The sequence below is a fragment of the Pogoniulus pusillus genome, chromosome 9 (genome assembly GCF_015220805.1).
Source record: "Pogoniulus pusillus isolate bPogPus1 chromosome 9, bPogPus1.pri, whole genome shotgun sequence".
NCBI lineage: Eukaryota > Metazoa > Chordata > Aves > Piciformes > Lybiidae > Pogoniulus > Pogoniulus pusillus.
Window position 1 is genome coordinate 16,977,275 of NC_087272.1, and position 14,827 is coordinate 16,992,101.

The 14,827-nt window shown below is 40.1% G+C and overlaps 1 protein-coding gene across 2 annotated transcripts in view; it reads left to right on the top strand.

The window, feature by feature from the left end:
* The window catches only part of TDO2 (tryptophan 2,3-dioxygenase), a 41,958-nt gene that overhangs the window by 23,647 nt on the left and 3,484 nt on the right, over positions 1-14,827 (top strand). Inside the window, exons 2-9 of one of the 2 annotated variants that reach the window (XM_064148703.1) lie at positions 5,837-5,948; positions 6,944-7,336; positions 7,690-7,789; positions 9,927-10,017; positions 11,022-11,092; positions 11,874-12,001; positions 12,677-12,863; positions 14,093-14,200. In XM_064148703.1, coding sequence (XP_064004773.1) covers positions 7,302-7,336; positions 7,690-7,789; positions 9,927-10,017; positions 11,022-11,092; positions 11,874-12,001; positions 12,677-12,863; positions 14,093-14,200 — 720 coding nt within the window. In that variant the 5' untranslated portion in view covers positions 5,837-5,948; positions 6,944-7,301. Of the gene's footprint in view, positions 1-5,836; positions 5,949-6,401; positions 6,423-6,943; positions 7,337-7,689; positions 7,790-9,926; positions 10,018-11,021; positions 11,093-11,873; positions 12,002-12,676; positions 12,864-14,092; positions 14,201-14,827 lie in introns of those variants that run through there. The other variant, XM_064148702.1, reaches the window with a different exon arrangement.

The window sequence follows — 14,827 nt, forward strand, 5'->3', positions numbered from 1 at the left end:
TCCCTAATACTTAATGGTAAAGATTAGGAAAATCAACTGATGGCAGAAATGGTCGTGGGTTTTTTTATTTGTACATATCATAAATTTTGTACTCAAAATATTAATTGAAGTCAACCCTTCAGTGGTGTGCAGTTCTTTTCTCATGCTAAACTAAAAATCATCGTAATAAAAAAGGCCACAGCCAGCATAACTACACAGCTATTTGCTTAGACAAATCATAAATTCACAGAATACTTTGGGTTGGAAAGGACCTCTGTGGGTCATCTAGTTCAATTCTCCTAGGTGAGAAAGGCCATCTTGAACTAGATCAGGTTGTTCAGAGCCCTGGCTAACCTGACATTCGGTGCTTCCAAGGATGAAGGTTTTACCACCTCTCCAGGCAACTTGTTCCAGCGTTTCAGCATCCCTCATAGTAAAGCATTTCTGGGTTACATCTAGTTTAAATCCACTGTCATCCCTTTTTAAAACCATTATGCCTTATCCTATTGCAACAGACTTTGCTAAAAAGATTGTCATCTTTCTCATAGCCCCCCCTTTAAATACTGAAAGGCCATAATAAGGTCCCTCTGCAACTTTCTCTTCTGTAGACTGATAAAAAAACCATTTGCTCAGTCTTTTTTTACAAGAGAGGTTATCCATCTCTCAGATCACCTTTGTGGCCCTGCCCTCAACCCACCCCAACAAGCCAATGTCTTTCTTGTGCTGAGGGCCCCAGATGTGGACATAGTACTCCAAGTGAGATATCACCAGAGCAGAATAACCTCCTTTGAACTGCTGGCCATGCTGCTTTTTGATGCAGCCCTCCAATGCCATTTGCCTGCTGGGCTGTGAGCGCATATTGCTGGCTCACGTTCAGATTTTCACCCACCAGTACCCCCCACGTGCTTCTCTGCAGGGCTGCTCTCAATACCTTGATTGATACAATGCTGATACCACAAACTGCCCCAGCCCAGATGCAGGATTGCTTTTGGCCTTGTTGAACGCCATGAGGTTCATGTGGTTCCATTGTTTGAACAGCATCCTGTCACTCAGGCAGGTCAGCCCCACCTCTCAGCTTGGTGTTATCTGCAGACTTGCTGAGGGGGCACTCGATACTATTTGCCTGTCATCACTGAAGATATTAAATGATGCTAGTCCCACTAGAGACCTCTGAGGGACACTGCTGATCTCCATCTGGACATTAAGACATTGACCACTATTCTCTGGACAGAACCATCCAATCAATTCCTTATCCACTGAATAGTCTACCCTTCAAATCCTTATCTCTCCAATTCAGAGAGAAGGGTGTTGTGGGGGGCTGAGATAAAAACTTTACACAAGTCCACATAGATGACATGCTCACTGTTTCGAATCATCTCCCTGTTGTCTATGTGCCTTATCATAATTTCTAAGAGGGTCTTTTCCATGATACTCCAGTCACAGAGGTGAGGTGGTTAGTAGATCCCAGAGTCCTTCTTTCTACTCCTTTTAAAAAAGAGATAATATGTTTCTGCTAAAATTGTTCTTCCATAGCTTTATTGCAGCAACATGTCTCTTACGGGCTGCTGAGAGAAAACACATACACACAAATATGTACTTTGTGATTACTTAGCTTTCCTTGGATAGTTACTGCTCCCAGAAAATGTCATTTTCCCTTTCCAACTTCTGGGGTTGGAATACCAACTTCTCAGGTTAGACTGGATCATCTTTGAGGTTTCTTCTGGCCATCTATATTCTATGATTCTATTTCATTGCATGATGCTATGTAAGTGCATTTTGGTTAGCTCTCTTTTCTAATAGAAACATCTCAAGACAGAGGAAGTAGTGCATATAGTAGATCACAAATGCTTACATGCAATTCATATTAAAAAATATGAAAAGCTGAGCACAAAAAAAGGAAAAGTAAGTGACCACCACCTAGACTGTTAGAGTGTATTGTCATTGCTATTTCATGGCACGTGCTAAGATAAGCAACAAAAAATGTAGCCACTTGTGTATGCAAAGCATCTGGATTGCATTTTCCTTCAAAGCAGATACTCAGTGGGCTCAGCAACGGAAGCAGGGAGAGGCTATGGAAGTTGGGGCTAGAAGGTTTTGAGGATTCATTGTGTCTGCCTCTGCATCAAGGTAGAATCGGCTATGACTGAAGAAATTATAAAGTCTCATCGATGTTTTCTAGGGTTCTAAAAATGCTAGAAATATCCTTTAAAAAATGTATCTGTGTTATCTTGCCATAATTCAAACTGGTTACTGTTTTTCCCATCCTTTTCTATACAAAAATTTCTTCATTATTCTTCCCTTTGAAGGAAAGGTGTTTTATCTCTTCTTCACAGAGCAAGTGGTTTGCAACTGGAATGGGCTGCCCAGGGGGCTGGTGGAGTCACCATCCCTGGAGGTGTTCAAGAAAAGCCTGGATGAGGCACTTAGTGCCATGGTCTAGTTGACTGGCTAGGGCTGGGTGCTAGGTTGGACTGGATGATCTTGGAGGTCTCTTCCAACCTGGTTGATTCTATGATTAGTTCTCCCCCACAATCTTCTTGTAGTCATACAGGTCAATTACAATCTCTTTCATCTCTCTTAATGGACTTTTCTACATTGAACATTTGTTGTTCTTTCCATTCTCTTCTGAGCCCTTTCCAAGTGGCCTTCATCTTTCTTGAAGAGGGGTGCTCATTTTTTTCAAATGCTGGATGGACAGGAGGGTTTCCCTGCCAAAAGTTTCCATCTCAATTTTTCAGAATAAAGTTTGCTCTTTTGATAATTTTGCCTATTGCTGCTTACCATGGTCTTTTTGACTAACAGAAGGATCTGGACAAATTCAATTTCCTTTTTACTAGTTTGGCTATCATAGATGAATCCCAGAATTACAGAATCACAGAATGTTAGGGGTTGGTTAAAAAGTACTAACCTCCCATCACTGCACATTATCTATTTCAGTGCATTAAGATAATTTTGAAGTTTAGACCCCATCAGTCAGTATGCTATTATGCCTTCCAGGCTGTTGTCATTTGTCAGTTTAAGAAGTGTATAACTTATTCCATTATCCAAGCTATTAATGATAACACTGAATAGCATCAGATTAGCAAATTATTGTCAGCATTTGTCCACAAGAGTCCTTTGCATTTTCTAGCCAGCTGCACCATGGAGTAAACAGAGGCACTTAGCAACGTGGAGACATGGCAGTAGCTTATGACTCCAGATTTTAACTCCACTGTACCTGACTGGTAACTAGGATTCAGCTGCTCAGGAGGGGCAAATCAGCAGCCTTCCTGTACTGTCCCAGATTGAGGCTATAGGATTAAAAAAGTTTTCTGGGGACTAGAATATTGTTACTCAATCCCATAATTCTGCCATCTCTTTATAGACTCACAACAAGGTCAGTTCGTTCTCCTTTCCTCCTCCTCTTGCCCTGTGCATGTGGTGGGAGCCACTTTATCAGGAATAACCTGTAAGCAGTGGGCCTCTTTGGATGGTAGATGCGCTGGGCGGGGAGAAGGATTGGAGCACTGGAGAGTGCAGATTTAGTTTTTTTGGGACGGGGAAAAAATTCAGTGGGGTTTGCCTTGGATGGGGTAATTGCTTTGTAATGTCTAGCTCTGTATTTTCTCTCTCTAAATATAATTCTGTATTTTCTCTCCAGTTTGATTTGAGAGTTTAATTTCTGTCATCTCTCTTAAAAAAAAGGCAACAGAATAATTGGTGGCCTGTAAAGAATTGCACCTTGCATTGAGCGGTTGCAAGGCATCATAAGAGGATAGGATTGCTTTGAGACAGCTCTGTGACATATACTCAAGATATGTTGCTTTTCCAAAATTCATAGTTTTGGTTGACATTGATGTATTTTCACTGATGACAGAAGGATTCCCCACCACCCATAGCAGTAAAAAAAACTTTTCTCCCTACTTGCAAAATAATTATTGGTCAGAACATGTGAAAGATAAATTGCTTCTCGGGAGCTATTCTGAGAGCAGGTTGCTTCACTCCTGGAGTACAGCCTATGAATGCACAGTCAGTGTGAGTGCTGCATATTTAGGAAATACAGGTGTAGGGGGAATTGATGGTAATCTAAAAAGAGTTCCTTTTTAAGCACAGCCTCAGGCAGCAAATTTGGTACCAGCAGTAACAGGATCAGATACTGTGCAATGTGAAAGAAATTCTGTTGAACCTCAAATGACAGACAACAGTGGGAGGATTGTGTGGGATGTGTGAATCATAAATGGAAGTCAAAGGTATGTGGGGAAGTGATAATATAGGTCTTTGTCTTTAAAAAGTAGAAAAAATTACATTATTAAAAGAAAAAAAATCTTGCAGCACTATCTCTTCTCTTTGTTTGCAGTTTGCAAGACCTTGAGCTCTGTTCCTCCCCCAGGTACAAATGTCTGATTGGATTATTAATATTGCATCAACTTTAGCCTTGTTTATTTTAGCCTTGAGTCACTAAATTTTATTTCTCTTAAAAGTGTCTGTTAATTTCAAATGCTATCTAAATAGAAACTCCAGTTTTGAAAATCACAAAGCACTCATTTGAGCAGAGGGCATGTTTTGATGCCAAACTGATCTTTGCTTCACCTTCCTTTTATGTCTCATCACTTTGCTCAGTGCTCTTAAAGCAGCCAGCACATTGAGGTTCTCATTTAGGATGTTGTGTGCTTCATCTGTGCAATTTGAGGTGCATCAGTAGCTGCATTACACTATTATAGTTGTGGGTTTGTTTTCCTCAAGACACATCCTTCCATCCTTATAGTTTTATGGAATTCACAGTGCTCATATCCATGTACCAAGAAGATATTTGCCTTCTGAGTGCTTTGTCTCAAAATGTTCACATCAGAGTCTGCACAAGCACAAAAAATGGTGACTGGAACTATAAAGCTGCAGTACAGTTATTTCTCAGGAGCTCATAAGTCATGACACTATCAAATGGAAAATAAAATCAGTTGATTACTTGACAGGAAGTTTGAATGTAGCACAGGGAAATACCCTTTCTTATGATATGCACTTCAGTTATGGAACTCATTGCTGCAGGCTGTGGATTCACAGAAGGGTTATTAAATGCAAAGGCACAGGTATGTGAGGAAGTTCTAGGCTATCGGCATTGAAAAGTTAGTTATACTGGGGAAATGATCTCACTGTCAACTTGCTTTTTAGTAGGGTGGGGTTTTCAGCTTTGTTTGCTTCTTTTTTAAAGTATTTGATTGTTATGTTCTAATAGCTCTTCCCAAGATACCTGCTGCTTTCTGGTAGGAAGTCTTCAGCGTGACATGACCTACTGGAATCTTTTATCTAACTCACTGCAGCCACTATTACAGATAGAAGCCATCTGTGCTCCATAACCCCTAGTCTGTACTTCTAGGACAACAGTGTTGGGAAGCTTCAAGTGCCACTTGTTTGCAGCTAGGTCTCCAAGCTCTTCCTTCACATCGTCAGACTAATGTTTAAGGGGTATAGCTTGACCCAATAAGAACATGCATACTCAGCATTCTCTAGGTATTCATAGAACATAGAATGGTTTAGGTTAGAAGGGACCTCAAGGATCATCCAGTTCCAACCCCCTGCCCTAGGCAGGAACACCTCCCACTAGAACAAGTTGCTCAAGGCCTCATCCAACCTGGCTTTGAACACCTCCAGGGAGGGAGCAGCCACAACCTCCCTGGGCAACCTGTTCTAGTGTCTCACCACCCTCTGTAAAGAACTTATTCCTAACATCTAGTTTAAACCTCCCCTCTTCCAGTTTAAACCCATTACCTCTTGTCCTGTCATTACAAGACCTTGTAAATAGTCCCTCTCCAGCCTTCCTGTAGATTCCCTTCAGATACTGGAAGGGTGCTATAAGGTATGCTCAAAGCCTTCTCTCCCCCAGGCTGAAGAGCCTGTCCTCACAGCAGAGGTGCTCCAGCCCTTTGAGCATCTTCATGACTCTCCTCTGGACTTGCTCTAACAGTTTCAGTGTGGAGACTTAGTCTGGATTTCAGGTAAGAGTATATAGAGGTGACATGTCCATACCTTTGAGATCTGTGGACATGAGAGATTACTACATGTGTAATAAACTGTTTTAGTATAAATGGAATGGTGAAAAGCACAGTTTTCAACATTTAATTTCTGATGTATCTGCCAGTGTGCAGTCTTCACTTTCATTTCTACCTGTCTGCATTCTGAGTGGCTCTATAGAAGTGTGTGGTGAGAGGGTTATATTCCTCTGTTGGGTTTGACACCATGAAGGAAGAATACCCTGACCTTGCTTGATGGGCTGCCTCAGTGGAGTCCTACTTTTCCTGTAGCTCATCTGAGTTTTAAGCTACTATTTGTGTAGACTGACATATGGTGTCTGGCTCAGCTGAGTATACATCTCATCACCCATGTACTGTGTATGATTCTTTTTTAAATGAATAGACTGTTTTTAAGTGACTAAGCAAGCTGGAATCACCACGCAGACATCACTAACCACAGTAAGTCTTGCAGAGGGCAAACGGCCTAGGGTCACAGGGGCCCTGTAGCTTTGTTTGCAGTAAAACTGAGCATCAACTTTTTTTTTCCAAGAGGTCTGGCAGGCAGAAAAGAAATGCCATGTTACATCATTGTGTGTTAGGCTGATGATTAAACAGAATTGAGTAACATTTGTCAATGAACAAGAGTGGAACTTTCGTGCAAGGAAATGACATTAAGAAATTGTCATAAATAAAACCACTGCAAAACTACATGAGAGGTACATGATTGAGCTCTCTTAATCTATGAGCATTTTTTAACATATGTGTATTACTTGAAATCTGTTACAAGCAATAGATGTATTCTGCAGTAGAAACATATTCTCCTTCCTTTTCCTTCTCTTCCTTTTTGAAACTTAAAAGTGTCCTGATACAAGCAGCTGCATGTTAAAAACCTACTTTAACAGTTCTTGAATTTATAAAATATTGGGTTGTTGGTTTTTTTCTCCCACACAACCTGCTCATTGACTTACACCTTACTCCAGCTTTTGTCTCCAAAGAAGGAGCTGGTGGATACCTTGCAGTGCAAAGCAAGAGAGCATGTTCTCTAGGCCGAAGCAGGTAAGCCAGCCATCCCGCTTTTGATTGATTGAAACTAAACAACAAACCCCAAACCAAACAAGCCCTGAAGAGCCAACAACACATGAACTTACTGACCTTTGTTCCATGACAGTAGCTTTAATTATTGAATAGCGGGGATGGGCTGAGAGCTGAGGAGGAGAATTTGGGGGCTGTCCTAGGCAGTGAGATAAGGTCACAATATAAGTCGGCTACAGTGGATTTTAGAACACTAACGGAGTATATTCCCCAGTGTGCAGCTCAGCAAGTTTGGATCCTGGAATCATGAGTGGGTGCCCCTTTGCAAGAAGCAATTATCTGTGAGTCCCTCATGCTGTGTTTTGCTTCATAACAACAGTTCAGATGACAGAATGTAAACTACAAAAACTTAGAGAGGAATGAATGATTATTGACAAATAGACAGCTGTAACTATTGCTAAAGGAAAAGAGATTGTAGGACTTGTCTGAGCAGTCTTTATTTGATGCAATGCTACCAGCTATTACTGTGAGGAGGTGTTTCAAGTGTACTGTTTGTCTCAAAGCCTGCTTAGTGGGTTGGTTTATCAGAACAAAGCATTGTTTGAATTGTAGATGCATTTGTTACTACAAAGTCAGATGTATTCATAAATCTGTAGTCAAACAGTTAATACATTTAACTGGTTTCCTTCTTTAGATTTAATTTTAACAACCTATGCTTGGAAGAAGATGACAAATCACAAGAAGGGGTAAATAAAGCCAGCAAAAGTGGACTTATCTATGGAGACTACCTACAGGTAAGTTCAAGGGTTTAATGTTTACTGCCCTACTCACTTTTAAGACTTAAGCCAGGACCTGTGACTGATGCTTCTTCCAGCAGCCTGCCAGTTGCCAGTACAGGTCTTCAAGCTAAGTTCTGCACTTCTCCACATGTAGCCATGTGCACAGCTTCCTGCCTCAGAGGGGATGGTGCAGGGAAATTGTGGGATAGCTACTCAAATTGTGTGGAAGCCACATGTCCTTAGGGGTTTTAGTAGGAAATTATTTCTGTCACTAAACCTAAAATGTGATGTGTTATACCTCAAAAGGCTTTCTTTGTTCTGACAATCACCATTTGGCAATTTCTCCACATCAGCAGGCTGTGTGCATCTTCCCCAAATTACTGCATGAAAGCCCAGAATATTTGGCTGGAAAAAGATATTGCAGAAATCTAGAAGGTGTGATGATGACTAAGGGGAACACAAAAGAACTAAAATGACGAAAACAAAACTCCAAAACAGCAACTAGAAGTAATTGATAAATAAGTAAAAGTAAATTAAATGCTATAAGTAATAAAGGAATAATTTTTCCATGTTGTTTGGTTGGGGGTTTGTTTGTTTGACAGCATGAAGTGGAGAGAGCAGAATTGCTCTCTGAACAGAAGACTGATTCATTGGCATATTACTTGGAATAATGCAAAGATTAAAACAACTCAGTGACTCAGTGAAAAAAATAAGTAATGCCAAAATTGAAATACCTAGCACAGCCTCAGATCAGAGCTCTTGTGCAGGTATTATTCTGTGATTACATATTATTCTGTGATTACATAGAGATTTAATAAGGCCAAGTGCAGGGTTCTGCACTTCGGCCACAATAACCCCAAGCAGTGCTACAGGCTGGGGACTGAGTGGCTGGAGAGCAGCCAGGAGGAAAAGGACCTGGGGGTACTGATAGATAGTAAGCTGAAGATGAGCCAGCAGTGTGCCCAGGTGGCCAAGAGAGCCAATGGCATCCTGGCCTGCATCAGGAACAGTGTGGCCAGTAGGACAAGGGAGGTTATTCTTCCCCTGTACTCAGCACTGGTCAGGCCACACCTTGAGTACTGTGTCCAGTTCTGGGCCCCTCAATTCAAGAAAGATGTTGAGGTGCTGGAACATGTCCAGAGAAGGGCAACGAAGCTGGTGAGGGGCCTGGAACACAAATCCTATGAGGAGAGGTTGAGGGAACTGGGCCTGTTTAGCCTGGAGAAGAGGAGGCTCAGGGGTGATCTTATTACTGTCTACAACTACCTGAAGGGGCATTGTAGCCAGGTGGGGGTTGGCCTCTTCTCCCAGGTAACCAGCAATAAAACAAGGGGACACAGTCTCAAGTTGTGCCAGGGTAGGTATAGGCTGGATGTTAGGAAGAAGTTTTTCACAGAGAGAGTGATTTCCCATTGGAATGGGCTGCCCAGGGAGGTGGTGGAGGCACCGTCCCTGGGGGTCTTCAAGAAAAGACTGGATGAGGCACTTAGTGCCATGGTCTAGTTGACTGGCTAGGGCTGGGTGATAGGTTGGACTCGATGATCTTGGAGGTCTCTTCCAACCTGCTTGATTCTATGATTCTATGATTCTAATTTTACTACAGGAATTCCATTTGTACAGAACACAACAGTATAGATGCAAGATCTGGGAAACATGCTGGATATTTTGTTTTATTTTAATAACTAAACATAGCCTGAAACTGTTTTCTTCAAACTATATTGTTTTAAGAGACATAACATTCCAGTTTAGGCAAGATCTAGATCACAGAATCAACCAGGTTGGAAGAGACCTCCAAGATCATCCAGTCCAACCCAGCCCTAGCCAGTCAACTAGACCATGGCACTAAGTGCCTCATCCAGGCTTTTCTTGAACACCTCCAGGGACAGTGACTCCACCACCTCCCTGGGCAGCCCATTCCAATGGCAAATCACTCTCTCTTTGGCAAGAACTTCCTCCTAACATCCAGCCACCTATTCATTTATAAAGTAAAAAGGACACCTGAGGTTGTTTAGTCTAACTTCTCATACAACCTGGAATATGAGGCCTATATATACTTAAAATTACCCATAGATAGTAGCTCTATATAGTATAACTGCCACTGCCAACAGAAGAATTGAGAGCAGCACAGAACAATCTTATCTTTATTTTTAAGCTGAACAAAATACTGAATGCTCAAGAACTTCAGAGTGAGAAGAAAGGAAACAAAATCCACGATGAGCATCTTTTCATTGTGACACATCAAGGTAAGTGGTTGGGAGAAATTTAGCAGTGGGTGACCAGTATTTTTGCTGCAGGGAATTATTCAGTATTGAAGCATGCAATACTCAATTTGTTTTCATTTTAGACACAGTCACTACAATTTCTCTGCCCTTTATCTGCATTTATATTTGTATGCATCCCTCTAACATTTGTAAGCCACTAATCAACTCTAGGCTTATGTAGCCAAAAATATAACCTTCAGATTTAGTAAACCAATATTGGGATGGTTCTCTTTCTGGAAGAGTTAAGGTGGTGAAGTTAACTTTCTGACTAAAAAGTTGCTATGCAGTTTATTTCAGGCAATGTTTGTGTGTTGGCTTGTACATTCTCTGAAACTTCAATCCCATTTTCACAGAATCACAGCATTAACCAGGTTAGAAAAGACCTCTAGGATCATCCAGTCCAACCTATCACCTAACACCCTCTAACTAATAAACTCATGGCACTAAGTGCCTCATCCAGCTTCCCAGAGATGGAGACTGCACTACCTCCCTGGGCAGCCCGCTCCAATGCCAGTCTAGAGGCTGTTTAGAAGCCAGCATGCTGGTTAGGTGTGCTGGCTTACTGCTAAAATGCACATGTTTTGCAGGCACTGGCCTGATGACGTTTTGCTGTTACTGACAGGAAAAAAGGTAGTGACATAAAGGGTGTAAACAGCTCTGGAATCATCTTTTATTGGAATATCAGGTCTAGGTTTTCTCTTTCCTGCTCTTGTGATGAACAACACGTGCATCAAATATGTGATGTGTAAAACATGCCTTAAAAAGTTCTGTCAACATTCTAAGCACGACATGACTTCATGTAATAGCTTAAGTAAAGGACAGCATACAGGCAATACATTTGTGTATCAATATCTTTTTTTGCACCAGCAGTATACATATAAGCTATTTGTTTCAAACACAGATAGAAGATTTTTACTTCTTCAGTGCTATGAAGAATTTACAGAGTAATGTTAAAGTGAATGCTAATGATGCTTTTCTTGTTGCAGCTTATGAGCTTTGGTTTAAGCAGATTCTGTGGGAGATGGACTCTGTGCGGGAGATCTTTCAAAATGGCCATGTAAGTTAAAAGCAAATAGAAATTCTGGAGAAAATACAGCTCACTCTCTTTCTTCCTGCCTTGCAGCCTGACTAAAATTTGGCTTACTAAAGCAACATGTTCTCCTTTTTAAAAACAGCATGAGGAAAAAAAAAAACAACCAAAAAACAAAGTTTGGCTGAGTGGTTCATTTGATCAGCAAAATCGTGACTTCCTCCTGAAGTCAGCCTTTTGCTTACATCACTCTCCAAGACTAATTTTACTGCTCTCATAATATCCTACTAGTACTGGATAGCTGTAGAAACCTAGGGATATTCCCTCAGCAGAAACATCATGCTGAGGGGCAAAACTGAAAAAGGAGAGGGCTCACAGGTATTTTTAAGTCGAAAAATTGCTTCTGTGTTTGGTTTTTTGAAGTCTGCATGCTGTATCACTCCATCTAGTATCTTCTAAGCAGGAGGCAAAGTCTTTTCAGTAGCTGTGTTGTTATATAGAGTTAAATTTTATTGTAATAATTGGAAATGATCATGATATAAACTATTTTGGTCCAGAATTTAATTTCTTGTCATGACTTATTTCAGTTTAAAAAAATCTATCTATTTAGACCAATTGTCTCATCAGTCAAACAGATATCAGTCTTTGAAAATTATAGTTTCAGTTTTCAGTTATAAACCAGGATTCTCTATTCAGTATGAGGGTCTGTTGGAATTATAGCTATGTCCAATAGTGAAGTCCTGAAATAAATATGTGGAATATAAACAGATCATCATTCCGTCAGGTTATGATCTTTATTTTTCTACAGGTAAGAGATGAGAGGAACATGCTGAAGGTTATTACTCGAATGAACAGAATTTCAATGATTCTGAAATTACTTGTGGAACAGTTCTCAATTCTGGAAACTATGACTGCATTGGACTTCTTTGATTTCAGGTAAATACTTGCTATTTCTCCACAGTAATCCACAGGCTGGTAATGCCCTTCCTGAGAACTGATTGTGAATGTGCCCTGGCAGCCTGTAGTACACACGTCATTTGGCAAGAGGAGAGTGTACCTTAGAAAGGCAACTGTGATATCTGAAGGCAAGGTTCAATTAAGAAGTTGAGCAAGAGCGTGAGGGAGCATAGTCTGCAGTGAAGTACAATTTAATTGTTAATGCTTGTGTAGTGGTCCTGGTTTCAGAATGAAAAATTAAAACAATGGAAACAGTAGAAGAAGCTCATGGTTCTGCTAGTTTATTTGAAAGTGACTACAGCACAGTTGCAGCTGTATTATGCAGCAGATTATAGAAGTTCTTGGGTGAGAGAAATGCACTGTCCATAGATGATCAAACAGCTATTTCAGTTGTCTTGGTCTGCATAGTGTTTCCTTGCTTCATGTTTTCCGTGTGTCTGTGGTGCTGGAGGATTTAAGTGGCTGAAGGGAGTACTGCTACATATTCTTTCTGGTTTGGGGGTTTTTGTTTCCTTAATTGCAACCATATAAAAATGCTCAGGTTTCTATTTCATATTCTTTACATGTGAAGTGTATTTTTTGTTGTTGTTACTGAGAAGCAGAATCTCATAAAATAATACCCTGCATTTTTTTTTTGGTCTTATGTTCCCAAAGATACTACCTAAGCCCAGCATCAGGTTTTCAGAGCTTGCAGTTTCGCTTGCTAGAGAACAAAATTGGTGTTCCACAAAGTCTGAGAGTCCCCTATAACAGAAGGCATTACCGTGACAACTTCAAGGGAGAGGAGTATGAGCTACTGCTTAAATCAGAGCAAGAACCAACACTACTGCAACTTGTAGAGGTAATGTCTGTCTACATCTTGCTTTATTTTTCCTTCATCTCCCAAGAATGGCCTTCATTAGCATCAGTAACAAATTCTAGTTCCCTTAAGAGAAACAAGCAACTTGGCATTATCCCAGTCAATTGTGTCTTGGGTTCTTACCAAATATGAAACTGAGTAGAGCTTGTTGTTAGTAAACAAACTGATTTTTCACAGCATTTCCTCTTGTTTGAGAAGTCTGATTGTTAAACTAGTAAATTGCATTGTGGAAGTATGAGGTAAGAATATAAATGTATCATTCAATTTGCATTGCTTTTCATGACTATAAACCCTTTTCAGAAAAAAAGTGTAGAGAGATTTCCACTTAATTGTGGCTACTAGAGAGGTTCAAAACAGTAAAGCAAAAATAGAAAGGAGAAAATATGCTGAACAAATGTTTAGTTGTCACCTTAATTTAATGACTTTGTCTCACAGTTATGACTCACAGCAATTTCTCTAATGCCCTTGTCATTTTCATACACCAAAGTAACATAACCTTCTATAGGACAATGCAGCACAAACGTCAGTAAAAGCATCCACTCTTACTAGACCTATCCATTTGTCTAATGATATAGAATGGAAAGACATTTTTCTAGCTTTTCTTCATTCCTTAAGACTTCATGCTCTTGTATCTTTCAGATGAGAAGGAGCTAAAGTAAGTGATCTCTAAAAGGAGTTTGACCATAAAGATTCCTATGGTTTTTCCTTCCAAATCTCATTCCATTATTAAATCAAAGAGAAATCTTTGATAACTGCCAAGGAAATTTCTGTCCTATGTCATCATGTGTTGTGACGTATATTAATGACAGACTGCTGGATCAGTGGTCACCTTATCTGACATGGTAAAAACTGGTTGTACAGACAGTTTTATATCTCCTTTCTGAGATTTATCTTTACAGTTATCCTGTGTATGTGAAATAAGATTGTTTTCCTGCATCTAAAGGGAATTGGTTTTAAAGAGTCTTAGAATGAGACAGCTTTTATCTTCCAGCACTGACCATTTAACTTGTAATCTGTGGCTCTGTTTGCATGGCATCATTATTCAGGTCTAAAACACCTACATGGATGTGCTTACTTCCACAGTAAGTATCTCTGGTAGGATGTTAAACCATAACAACTGTAGTAAGGTATTTTATGTCGCTATAACTTGTAGTTCTAGGGTGATATGCTTGCACTGCTCATGTTTGAACACATTCTTATTACTGTTAAAGGCATGGCTGGAAAGAACTCCAGGACTTGAAGCAGAAGGATTTGATTTCTGGGGACAATTTGAAGTGAATGTTTTAAAAGGTCTAGAAGAGGAATTTGCCTTGGTGCAGGTATATAGTGTACTTTTGATGTAGCTCTAAGCAAATACAGCTGGCAAAATGACGTCCTGTGATAAACTTGAATTTTGACCCACTCAGTTTCTCATTCCACTTAACCTTTATCAGTCTCTGTCTGCAAGAAGCAGAAAAAGAATGCAATTTTTTCAGGAAATCTGAGTAAGTTTGTAATTTGACATCTAAAATTGTTTAAAGCAGCGTGACACGTGGATGATTTTGATTGCAGAAAGGAAGTGGAAGGGTTTAAATTGATTTTACTGAAACCACGGCTTGACCTTTAGATAGTACTTGCATCTACATTTCAGAGTAAACACAAAGTTTGGGCCCCTGAGCTTTGCATATGGAGTGTCACAATATTTCTATTTAAAAGGATGTGGCAATTTGCTCCATGTGATCATCTGTATTACGCTGGCAAATAAGCACAAGAAAACCCTTCAGTATTGTGAGACCTGTAGCTTTGAGTCATTTTTCAGTAGAAAAAACACTGCAAGAATTAATGTGTTTCCTGAGAATGTCTGTTTACAGCTTTATAACTCAGCTAAAACTTTTTATTCAGAATTTTCTTAGCCATAGCTGTGCACAAATTTCTTATTTTTGCCTCAAAAAGTAAAATTAATTAGA